At 42.4% G+C, this 12790-nt stretch overlaps 1 protein-coding gene and 1 pseudogene across 4 annotated transcripts in view; both read left to right on the plus strand.

Moving 5' to 3' along the window:
• The first annotated feature begins 112 nt into the window (after window positions 1-112).
• On the plus strand, window positions 113-7831 carry LOC148120823 (nucleosome assembly protein 1-like 4 pseudogene; annotated as a pseudogene).
• A 3251-nt stretch (window positions 7832-11082) lies between these two features.
• Ints2 (integrator complex subunit 2) overlaps window positions 11083-12790 on the plus strand; it is a 48866-nt gene continuing 47158 nt past the window's right edge. The window contains exons 1-2 of one of the 4 annotated variants that reach the window (XM_048446758.3): window positions 11083-11146; window positions 12327-12632. In XM_048446758.3, coding sequence (XP_048302715.2) covers window positions 11124-11146; window positions 12327-12632 — 329 coding nt within the window. In that variant the 5' untranslated portion in view covers window positions 11083-11123. Of the gene's footprint in view, window positions 11412-12156; window positions 12633-12790 lie in introns of all 4 variants that reach the window. The other 3 variants (XM_087910142.1, XM_048446760.3, XM_087910143.1) reach the window with 3 other exon arrangements.

Here is a 12790-nt window from a genome sequence, read left to right on the forward strand (position 1 = left end):
AGGCTGGCCTTGAACTCATTGAGATCTGCCTCCCAAGTGTTGGGATAAAAGGTGTGCGCCGCCACCACCCAGCTCAGGAGTAATTTTTTTAAGAGAATGTTAATTCTTCAAATGTCCAGTGTTTATGAAAAATGTGTGCGTGTACACACAGAAGCTCCTTTTTTTTTTTTTTGCTGATTTTGGTGCTAACTATTTAACAAAAGAGTTATTTGAAATTGTAATACAATACGTTATCCTGTGTGTATGCCTAAGAGTGATCACATTAGTGTGTGTAAGAGTGATCACAGTGTGTGTGTGTGTGTGTGCACCTAAGAGTGATCATATTAACATTTTTGAAACATGAGGAAAAACATTAAGATATGAATAATGTATCAAGAGTATCTGTGCCTGAGTCCTATAAGCAGTTGTATAAAATGCTTTGTTCAGAGTTAAGCTAAAGATAAACCTCAGTTATTGTGGTCACTTGAAAGGTTTCTGCCAACAATTTCAAAAGCTTCTATAGATGAAGGCTTATGGCATTGAAACTTTGTACCTCAAATATTCTGTCTTATAGTTTTCCTCCGAAGCATTTTTTTTCATTATTTTGTATGTTTGTTTGTTTGTTTTTTTCGATACAAGATTTTTCTGTGTAGCATTCCTGGCTGTCCTGGAACTCACTCTGTAGACCAGGCTGGCCTCAAACTCACCTTGAGGTCCACCTGCCTCTGACTCCCCAGTGCTGGGATTAAAGGCGTGTGCCACCACCACCTGGCCTTCTGAAAATTAAGCACTCTTTTAAGTAAAGGATATTTATTGTTTCGATAGCTGCACACATCTTTTCTGTTGTTTTCTATTGTTCAAAACCAGTGTTTGGGGACTGTAAATAATACCTCATTGGTAGAGCACTTGGCCAATGTATGCAAGACCCTGTGCTTAATCCACAGCAAGGCAAACAGTGCCTCAGCATAACTATTGGGCAGTTTGCTTCTTTGCTTCTTTTCTTTCTTTTTTTTTGTGTGTTTTTTTGTTTGTTTGTTTGGTTGGTTTTTTTTTTCTTTTTTTTTTTTTTTTTTTCCGAGACAGGGTTTCTCTGTAGCTTTGGAGCCTGTCCTGGAACTAGCTCTTGTAGACCAGACTGGCCTCGAACTCAACGGAGATCCGCCTGCCTCTGCCTCCCAAGTGCTGGGATTAAAGGCGTGTGCCACCATCACCCGGCTTTCTTTCTTTTACTGTATGCATAAGGTATTGATACTTATAAGTAATCCTAGTTGTTTAGTGATACCTCTGTTGATCATCCCTAGCAAAGAGTTCTATATTGGACCTGTGTAATTCATGATTCTGTTATAAGCCAAGAGTGAAATTGAAGAATGGTAGTTGGTTTCTTTCCTGAAAATTTTCTTTCGAAAAATTTTCTGTCAGAGCTCTCCATGTGAGTTCCTTTGAAGGAATGAGGATCGAAGTGTGGGGGAGGATGGTGAACATTTTCAAGGAGCAGATAATTTACTTGTGGAAGTTGTCTAGACTCTTGGTATCAGTAACACACTGTAACACGTAGTAACACACATAGACCAAATATTCACAAATGTATTTGTTAGATTGGTGAGGTAAACTGAAATACATTTTCTATTTGGAGTATTAATGCATTCATTCACTGCTAGAGTAAATGTTGCGAGATTCTGGCAGCTTTTTCCATTTAGTATTTTATTTCTCTTTGTTTCAGATTTTTATTTTTGATCTCATGTAGCCCAAGCTAGCCTTTAACTGTTATGTATCCAAGGGTCATCCTGAATTTCTGACCTTCCTGCCTCCCTCCAAAATACTGAGACTACAGATACAAGTTAACAAACCAGGCTTACCAAGGGCAATGGTGGCACATACTTTTAATCCCAGTACTCAGGAGGCAGAGTCATCCTGGTCTACAGAGTGAGTTTCAGGACAGCAAGGTCTATAGAGAAACTCTGTTGGGAAAATCAAGAAACAAACAAACCAAAAGATTCCAAAAGGTTTGGTTTGTTTTTTTAAGACAAAGTTTCTTTGTGTAGCCTTGGCTGTCCTAGAATTTACTCTGTAAACCAGGCTGGCCTCAAACTCACAGAGATCAGATTGCCTCTGCTTCCCAAGTGCTGGGATTAAAGGCGTGTGCTGCCACCACCTGCCTTGTTTTTAACTACGTAAGAAAAAAATTTTTTTGACTCATGATGAAAGCTTTTTTTATTTTGTAAAGATTTATTTATTATATATACAGTGTTCTGCTTGCATGTGTGCCTGCACACCAGAAGGAGGAACCAAATTTTATTATAGACGAGCCGTCTCTTCAGCCCCGAAAGTAGTAGTAGTAGTTGTTGTTCTTATTGTTGTCCTTATTAAGATTATCTCAACTGTGTGTGTTACTGGGGCACTATTCTATTACTCTTATAGTGTTCAGTATGTTCCTGTGTATAATGTAGGATGGTGCCAATCCTGGACCAAAGATTAAAGAACTCTTGCCTTTAGGTGTTAAACAAATTTGGTATGAGAAAAAAAGGAAATGGATTTGTTGTTGGTATGGGTGTGTTCAAGTTAATACATGTGTGTGGAGTCCATAGTACTCCCTTGCTTGTTTCTAAGGTGCTGTCTGTCCACAGTTTTGTTGGAGGCAAATTCTTCTGTGACCTGGTGCTCACAACACTGCAGTGTTGATAAAGTGTTCAGTGTCACACTTAAGCCTGTGATTCTTCTTTCTCTGCCTCTCAGTGCTGGTAAACTGGTCAGCGTCACACCTGGCTTTTTGTTTGGTTTTGTTTTTATCCTGTTACCCAGGGTTTCTCTGTGTAACAGCCTTGGTTGTTCTGGAACTCGCTCTGCAGACCAGGCTGGCCTCAAACTCAAGAAATCTGCCTGCCTCTCCTCCCTAGTTCTGGGATTAAAGGTGTGTGCCACCACCAACTCCCTACACCCAGCTTTTAAACATGAGCTCTAGGGTCCAACTCAGGTCTTCGTGCTTATATGGCAAGCACTTTCCTGACTTGAGTACTCTCTTCAGCCCAGGAGATTAGTGTTTTTTGGTTCTCTTTTCAAGACTGGCCCAACTGTATTGCCTTAAAGAATGGCCTTTTATATAGGTAAAAACCAAAGATTTTCTTATTTTGCTCCTACCTACTAAACAGGAAGGAAAGAAAAAATTAATTTAAATACCTCTCAAAACATACATTGTTTGAAGACTTGTGCTCAATATTGCCTAAGTATATATAAGCTTTGGCTCTTTGATTCTTTTTGTTCTGAGAAAGTATAACATGAATTTTCCACAAAAATCCATCTGGTTCTCATTGTGTTTTTTTTGCCACTGAATTAGACTGCCTTCTGTCTGGTCGTATAGACCATAAAAATCTCTTCCTTGTAGCCAATTACTGGTTGGTTACAAGAACATGGTGATGCAGGTCTGTAATCTCAGCATTTGGAAAGTGACAGCAAGAGAATGGGCCATGTAGCAAGACTGTCTCAGAAAAGAAAAGGAAAGATAGCGGGAGACTGTGAATACTTAGGATGCTAAGCAGGACATTGGTTTGAGGCCTGACTGAGCTAAATGGCAAGACCTTGTCTGGAAAACTACATCACAAATAATAGTAATGATAATGGTGGTAATTGTTGGCCTATGTGTTGATTATGATATGTTTATATCTGTTGGACTGACTTTAGTCTCAATTAGCTCTTTCCAATGCTATGTCAAGAACTAAGTGAAACTATTTTATCTGGTTTGGCCACTAAAATACACTTATTTTGAGACATAGTCTCAATCTCTTGTTGTAACCCACACTGACCTTGAGAACACCATACCATTTCCTTAGCCTAGTAAGTAGAATTACAAGCATGCTCTACCACAACTAGCCTGAAATATGTGCTTTTGGGTTTTAAAGGCAGGGTTTCTCTTTGTAGCCTTAGTTGTCCTTGGCTCCTTTGGAACTCTATAGACCAGGCTGACTTCAAACTCCGAGAGATCTGCTTGCATCTACCTCCTGAGTGCTGAAATTCAAGTTGAACACCACCACCACCACCTGGTTTGCAGTATACTCTTAACTTGGTCCTTCTGCTCTTGGAGTGGTTTTGGTGACCAAAAACCCTTTATTGGCGCCTTGCTGTGAGGAAGAATACCAATACCAAGGCCATTTTGCTTCTGTTACCTCACAAAGGGGATCCTGAGTGTTCCCCCCATTTCCACATGACCTCAGATCAAGTTCCCTTGAAACACAGTCTTAAACAACCCATGTGCAGCCTCTATACTGCTTCCTGGTTTGTACTTACATGATTATTTGTCTCCGCCAAAACCTCCATGAGGGTAAGAAATTGGGATTACTTTTACTATTTTATGGTCAGAATCCAGCACACTTAACATTGTTGAAAGGCATTTACCTATTATTGAATAGTTCGAACCTTTTATAAGACTTAGTGAAAATGTGAATTTTGCCTATAAATGAATGAAGTTGTAACAGTTACTTAGAATTCTTACTTTGAATGCTCAAAGGTGGTAAGAAATAGATGTTAAAGGTGTTAGATAGTTCCTGATAAACATGGACAACTTTCATCCTTTATTCCTTTGCCCACTCCAGCAACAAAGGTCGGCATGAAAGATTCTAGCTTATAAAGTGTAAACCCACAATGAAAATCAACCCTGACACAGCTGATTTACTTGAATCACTTGCTGAGTGGTGTGCAGACAGGGTCAAGGAAATCTGTGGAAAAATGCAAAGGAAGAAAAGAGCAGAAACTGGTGCTTTCCTTGTTTTTAAGATTTTAAGCAAAACACATAAATCACATACACATAAATCAATCTAAAGTTTTTAAAGATTTTACAAGATAGGGCCTGGAAACGAGTAAGCAAGTGAACTGTTGAACACTGATAAACAGACAGCTTATATGAATAAACATGCACGCAGTAGGGCGGGAGTTTTCATTGGTTTTGAGACGTTCTTGTTCCCCAGCCCCAGCTGGCCTTGAGCGCTCTTTTCCAGTCTTTGCTTCCTGGGTGCTGAGATTTCTATTGCCCATCGAGAAAAATGTCCTCTAAGGTCTTTGTATTTCTGGAACTTTATTTCCTGAGAGTACTGACCCTTCTTATTAGTTTGACCTTTAATTTCTTGAAGCTCTCTTATGCATAAAATCACCTGCTCTACCTGAAACAAATGTGGAAGTTTTGTTTATTCCTCCTGGGATAGGGAGAATGACCTACTCAGAAGAATGCTTACTTGCTCTGGAAAAGACTTCTCTTGATTTAACAAAATGTAAGAACTAGCAGTGTTTCACCTAATCCAAGCCATCAATAATTATGGCATTGTTGTGTACCACTAAGTTAAAATGTTATTAAGTAATCGTCACTACTGGTTATAACGTAGCCCAGCTCAGGGGTGTTAACACTGGAAATAAATGCATAGTTGTGTACCACTAAGTTAAAATGTTATTAAGTAATCGTCACTACTGGTTATAACACAGCCCAGCTCAGGGGTGTTAACACTGGAAATAAATGTTGCCACAGAATTGATAACATACCTTTGTTGTTGCACATGGTAACGAGCTTTGTGCAACAATCGTCACTGAAAGATGGTGTCATTGAACATGTGAGATTGTCCTGTGATAATCAAAAGTGTAATTTACCTGGGTAGTGTTGGCGCACATCTTTAATCCCAGCATTTGGGGCAGGGGCAGGGGCAGGCAGATCTCTGTGAGTTTGAGGCCAGCCTGGTCTACAGAGTCAGCTCCAGGACAGGTTCCAAAGCTACACAGAGAGACCCTGTCTTCAAATCACACACCCCCCCATAAGTGTAATTTAGAGGCAACTAGACTTAGTGCTACATCAAAGGGTTATTTACTATTTGTGAAGATAATCTAATTAAACATTTGAGCTTCAAGGTGTTTGTAAAAGCATTTGTAAAGTTTAGTTAAGGAGTTAAAATGTGTGGAAACAGGATTAAAACTCCAAAGTTCCTAGCACTTGGGAGGCAGAGACAGGTGAATCTCTGTGAGTTCAAGGCCAGATTGGTCTACAGAGTCAATTCCAGGACAGGCTCTAAAGCTACAGAGAAAACCTCTGTCTGAAAAACCAAAACAAAAAACCTCAAGTTCATGGCTACATAATTTTTCAGTTGGGTGGCCAAATTTTGTATGATTATCCAATTAGTTTGATTGGCAAGCATTATGTCTCGAATTTGAAGGACTTTTTGCCAAGCAGATAAGAAGTGAGAGAGAGTGCAGTCTTCCAGGGTTCCATATTCCTGGTTTAATAATTCCAGCTGTGGTTTTACACGGGCACCAGTGCCACAGGAGGCGCGAAGGGACAAAGACATTCAAATGGCAGAAAACAGTCTTTCGGATGGAAGCCCTGCAGATTTTATGGAAGCTGCTAGAAATACCAGTAGTACAGAAAAGCTCACAGACCAGGTGATGCAAAACCCACAAGTGCTGGCAGCTTTGCAGGAACGTCTCAACATCTCTCACACTCCTTCTAGCTACTTAGAAACTTTACCCAAAGCCATCAAAAGGAGAGTTAATTCTCTGAAGCAGCTCCAGGTGAGATGTGCGCACATAGAAGCCAAGTTCTACGAAGCCAAGTTCTACGAGGAAGTTCATGACCTGGAGAGGTAGTATGCAGCCTTGTACCAACTTCTCTTTGACAAGAGAAGAGAATTCATCATTGGTGTCAGCGTGGCACAGTGAGAACGAGGAAGACAAGTTAGCTGGAGATATGAAGACAAAGAAGTAGCAACAGCAGAAGAGCTGACCCCCAAAGGCATCCCTGAGTTCTGATTCACCATCTTCAGAAACGTAGATATGCTTAGTGAGCTGGTGCAGGAATATGATGAGCCAGTCTTGAAACACCTGCAAGATATTAAAGTCACGTTTTCAGCCCCTGGACAGCCAATGTCTTTTGTTCTAGAGTTTCACTTTGAACCCGACTACTTCACTAGTCCTGTCCTGATGAAAACATACAAGATGAAATCAGACCCAGACAAGGCTGAGCCATTTTCTTTTGAAGGTCCTGAAATTGTGGACTGTGATGGGTGTACAATTGACTGGAAGAAGGGAAAAAAATGTCACATCAAAACCATCAAGAAAAAGCAGAAGCACAATTGCTGGGACACCGTGCAAACCATCACCAAACAAGTGCCCAATGAGTCTGTCTTCAATTTCTTCAGCCCCCTGAAAGCCTCTGCAGATGGAGAATCTCTGGATGAAGATTCTGAGTTCACCTTAGCCTCTAACTTTGAAATTGGGAACTTTTTCCTTGAGTGAATCGTGCCATGGGCTGCCCTCTATTTCACTGGGGAAGCCATAGCAGGTGATGACAATTTTGAAGAATGCGAGGAGGGAGAAGAGGAGGAATTGGAAGGAGATGAGGAGGGAGAAGAGGAGGATGATGCCAATGTTAACCCCAAGAAAGAACCCAGCCAGCCAACCGAGTGCAAGCAGCAGTAAGAAGCAACGACCCTGAGGGGCCATCTTGTGAACGGATGTCAGGACCCCAGGTCACAGCCAGGGTCCTCAGTCCCTGCCAAAACAATTTTGTTGACAGTGCTGTGACATCTAACCATTTCCAAGTGCATGATTTCTCTCTCTGCTTCCCTTCTTACTTTGCTTAACTTGTATAATGGAGACTGGCTGCAGTTCAGAATAGGAGATTTAGTTGTAGCACCAGCAGCCTTGGTGCCTGAAGACCATGTAGGGTGGGCTGGGGTTGTGCCTGGGATTGGCAGAGCCTGGTGATTCTGTGTATGCTACTGAGGCTCGTGGTTTCCAGCCACTGAACTTCGTGGGAAGCTGCTCCAGCTGTTGTACCCTAGTCATCTCCCAAGCACTGCAGAAGAGGTTGTGCTTGCCTTAGAGCATGTGGGGTTGTTTTGTTTTTTCTCCCCCCCTTGTGTTTTGGTTTCAGGGCTGGGTGGGTTGGGGCACACACCTCAGACCAGAACTGTCTGGTTCATCCTTGTACTTATTCATTCACTTGTGCTTGGGGGGCTGTGAACTTCACTGTCCTCTTCCTCCACTTACGAGACCATGTTGTTGACTCGACCAGGAGGATGTGGCATCAAATTGAGTTGAGGCCCGTGCAGGAAGCCCTGCTGCCTCCTTCCACTAGCTGTGCTGTGCCATGCAGACCATGTGTTGTCACCTCTGGAGTGTGCTAGGCTGTAGCCAGGGGGCTAAAGTCCTCCCTCACTAGGGATGGCTGGCCTGTAGAGCACAGCTTCAGCCTGCACACCAGGGCCACACCTGGGTTTAGTGACCAGTTGGTGTGTGTGTAGTTTCCGTTTGTGTGGTTGTGGTCTTTGGCAGCCTGGACAGCCATGTCCACAGTGACCAGCCATGAAGAGCATGCTTAGCCTTTCCTGCTAACACATTTGTAACTGAATATGGTGTTTTCAATTTGTACAGAATAGTTAGAATAGTCTATTAAGATTGTGAAACATGAAAAAAAAATTCCAATTGTGCTCATAGCTCATGGGAAAGTGGAGCAGGGGAGACATTGGGATAGGTAAGTTTAGGCACTTGCCTCTGAGTCATTTCTGCTGGTGTATTTTTATGTTCTGTAGCTTGAGGTGGAGACGCTAGATCTGCATGCTGCCTATCTGTTAGTGACCCTTGACTCCTAGACAATTAAGAGTTGGATCACATAGTTCCTGGCTAGCTTCCTCATAGTCCCTCAAACACTTTTTGTAACGACTACCCAAGAAAGTTAAATTGCTTCATCTCCCAGTCTTTGTTTCCTTTTTTGAGGTAGTTACTACATAGCTTGAGTGGGCCTCTAATTTGTAATCTTTTGCTTAGGCCTCACATGTTCTGAGATTCCAAATAAATAATGTTCCTCCAAGTAATAGGTTATATAGCAAGTACTATGTGTATTTGATAAGACAGTTGTTACCATCAGAACGTAAGCATGTTATGTCTTTATGGCATATAAGTGTATATGATATATAAATTTGTATGTTACAGATACATGTGTATGTTTTGGTTCACAGTACTAAAGGCATTCTGAAGCAACTGGAAAAATTTGAGAAATGCTACATCACAACTTAGTTCTTTTATTCCTTTACTAATTTTTTACCCTGAAAATTCAGTTTATTTTTCAGAGATTATCCTATCAGATCCTTAAATACTTCAATTTTTTTTAAAAGAAATGATCAACTGAGTGATGCTCTATTCTTTTTGACTTGTAAGATTCATTTATTTTCTTTTATGTATATAGGTGTTTTTGCCTGAATGTTCTCTCTGTGTACTACATTTTCTTAGTGTCCAGTGAGGACAGAAGAGGACATTGGATCTTCTGGAAATAGAGTTACAGACTGCCGTCAACTTGTCAACTGCTCTGTGGGCTCTGGAGCCAAGCCCAGGTCCTCTGGAAGATCAGCCAGGGCTCTTAACTCCTTAACTATCTCTCTAGTCCCAGAAATTCTTTTTTTTTTTCCAAGACAGAGTTTCTCTATAACTTTGGAGGCTGTCCTAGAACTGACTCTCGTAGACCAGGCTGGCCTCGAACTCACAGGGATCTGCCTGCCTCTGCCTCCTGAGTATTGGGAATAAAGGTGTGTGCCACCACCACCTGGCTCAGAAAGTACTTTTAAATAATGTTATTTGCTTGTGCACCTTGCAGAGCCCAGAAGAGGGTGTCAGACCCCTTGGACCTGGAATTATGGGTGGCCATGAAACACCAGGTGTAGGTATTGGGAACTGAACTCAGGTCCTTTGAAGAGCAGCAATTTTTTATAAAATACTTTAGGGGCATGAAAGATGGTTCATTGTCATGTGCTGGTTGCTGAGCCTTATGTCCTGAATTCAAGCCCCAGGACACACATGGTGAAAGAAAAATCCAACTTCCATAAATTGTTTTCTGACCTTCACATGCAAACACATATATACTACAAATGCCACTACATGTCTCTCTGTGTGTATGAATATAATTTTCTAAAAGAGTTTTGTTTCACCAGGTGGTGGTGGTGCATGCCTTTAATCTTTAATCCCAGCACTCGGGAGGCGGAAGTAGGTGGATCCTGTGAATTTGAGGCCAGCCTGGTCTACAAGAGCTAGTTCCAGGACAGGTTCCAAAGCTACAGAGAAACCCTGTCTCGAAAAACCAAATAAATAAATAAAAATAATAAAGTTTTTGTTTCTTACTCCTAGCACATTACTTGAGAAGGTGACATACATCTTGGCTGAACCAGGAACAAGAAACATGAGCTGATCAAGGTGGCATAATTCTGTAATCCCAGTTTATAGTTAGGTTATAAACCCAGCTTATAGTTATAGTTATAAACCCGAGCTTATAGTTAGGTTCCATTACTCAGAAACATTTAATATGAGATATATAGACTTGTGGTTTTCAAGACGGTGAGACTTAATATTTTAGAAGTTGATGAAAGTTTTTGCTTCTCTTTCGCGAATTACCAAATATAATTTTAAGGCGATTCCAGTGAATTCCCAAAATTCACCCCACTGAAAGGATTTTTCTAGCCTAAAGAACCGAGAAAGGCATGGCGACTCTGACACAGCATTTGGGAGACAGGGATTGCGACAAGTTCCAGGCCAGCCTTGCCTACAGAATGATAGACTACATAAATCATGTCTGAAAAGCAAAATAATTCCCGAAAGCAATCAGGGAGTGGTGGCACGCGCTAGTAATTTGAGGTACAAAATACAAAACTAAACAATGCAAACCCCCAAAGCAAGATATTACACTTGGCCATTAGTGTGTAGGCTCGCATCACATTACTTTGAAAATTCTCCTGTACACAGGTCCTGAGATTCTAGAACTTTGGTGCGAAGATGTCACGGGCTTTAAAGGAGGCAACCGCCGAGTTCCATTAGGCAAGTTTCGGTGGAGGAACGGAAGGGACAACCTTTACCAATTCTTTTTACATACATTATTGTTATTTAAATGTCGCGATAATTCCGCTGGGGGATTTAGTTCTGACGGCTAGAGACTCATCTCACAGGTCCCAAGGGGAAATCGCTGGGTGAAGTAACAGTCACACTCCACATTTTCGGAAGCGCAGAGGACTGCGAAGGAGGAAGGGGCGGGGCCGCGCACGCGCAGAGTGGCCTCACGCCTCAAGCTGGTTTCTCCCTCGCCGCTGACGTCGTCTCAGTGCTGTACGGTGGCCGGCACGGGCCAGACGCTGGCGATGAATGGAGGTGCATGGTGCAGGTTGAAATAAGTCTTCTCTGCTTTCCCCTCTCTCCCAGCTGTTTCTGCCCACCACCCCCCCCTTTGCAGTGTCCCAATTCTACGACCTGGTTGGTCCCAGCGTCTGAGTTTTTGGTGCCCGAGTCGACTCCGGGCACAGCCGGGGTTTGGTGATCCGGATAATCGCCTAGGCCCAACTTCGGACCGCGCTCTCGATTTCTGCCTCGTCCGGCGCTCGGACGCGGAGTCCGAGTGGGTCCCTTGAGGCTGGAGGGTAGATCTTAAGGTATGAAGCGTCGGCTTCTCGGGCCCAAGTGCCGCTTTGTCTGAAGTCTGCCTGACTCTTCTTAGCCCGGAGCACTCGGTTCTCATTGCTACCCCAGAGCACACAGGTCTTGTCACTCGAGCTCACTCTCCTGTTAAAAGACCAGCTCTTCCAATGGAAAACAGAGCACCATTTCTGTCCAGGACTCATTACCCACAGCTCTGTTAGTGAGTGGGTCTTCAGACGGACTGGCTTCTGCTATCTGTTCAGTGTCATCTCTCGTTTGCTGCCTTTAAGATTATTCAAGACCCACAAGTGTCCAATTGGGATTCTTTCTTTTCGTCCCTCAGCTGATTGTGCCTATACATACGCTCAGTACACCCTATAACATAGGGGGTACAGAATAGCGTTGTGGCTTTCAGAACCTTGAATCTGACATTACTTTTGGTCTGTGAGATGATTTCCCAGTGTTGGGAGGTGGAAAGAGAAGTTCAACTAATTTATATTGTAGGCTTGTGAAACTAATCTGCCTGAGGCCGTTCATTTTCTCTCCCTATTTCATAGAGCTCACCGAAACGGCATAAAGAGAAAAGTCTTAGTCTGGTGTGTAGTATAGCAGGGTTCAGCTTGAAATTTTTCCAAGTAGTATTACTGTTACTTTACTCTCTGGGGGCTCATGCAGTATTTATAAAACAAAGAGTATTAGGACAAGGATCCCGAAGTTTGGGAGAGACATTAATTCTCAGTTTTTCTTCTCATATTCTAGATGTCAGTAGAAGCAGGAAGACAGAGAAACCTGGTCTTTAATCGTACCTGCAACATTGCCAACACAGGGACCTACTAAATATCCAGCACACCTTTTCAGATTTTTAAGAAGGGTTTTCATATATGTGGGATTAGATGCCTGCTTTCATTTTGCTGTTTTTAACTTGTTAGGATCAAGGTGATGATGACTGAGTGTACCAGCCTTCAGTTTGTCAGCCCTTTTGCTTTTGAAGCCATGCAGAAGGTGGATGTTGTTCGCTTGGCCTCTCTAAGTGACCCAGAACTACGGCTTCTCTTGCCCTGCTTGGTGAGGATGGCACTTTGTGCCCCTGCTGACCAGAGTCAAAGCTGGGCTCAGGATAAGAAACTTATTCTTCGCCTTCTGTCTGGAGTGGAAGCTGTCAACTCCATTGTTGCTCTCCTGTCTGTGGACTTCCATGCTCTGGAACAAGATGCCAGCAAAGAGCAGCAGCTTAGGTAAAGCTGTCTTCTGTGTTTCTCGGGATTTCCTTGATGTTCCAAATGAGGGAATCACATGTTGCTCCGAGCTGTCAGAGCTCCAGAAAAGAGAGAGTGAAAACTTAAATTGGAGAACATTTTACTGAGGTCTTTTCTGTTCACAGTTAAAGTTCCAA

The sequence above is a fragment of the Myodes glareolus genome, chromosome 9 (assembly GCF_982192425.1).
Source record: "Myodes glareolus chromosome 9, mMyoGla1.1, whole genome shotgun sequence".
In the NCBI taxonomy this organism is placed as follows: Eukaryota; Metazoa; Chordata; class Mammalia; order Rodentia; family Cricetidae; genus Myodes; species Myodes glareolus.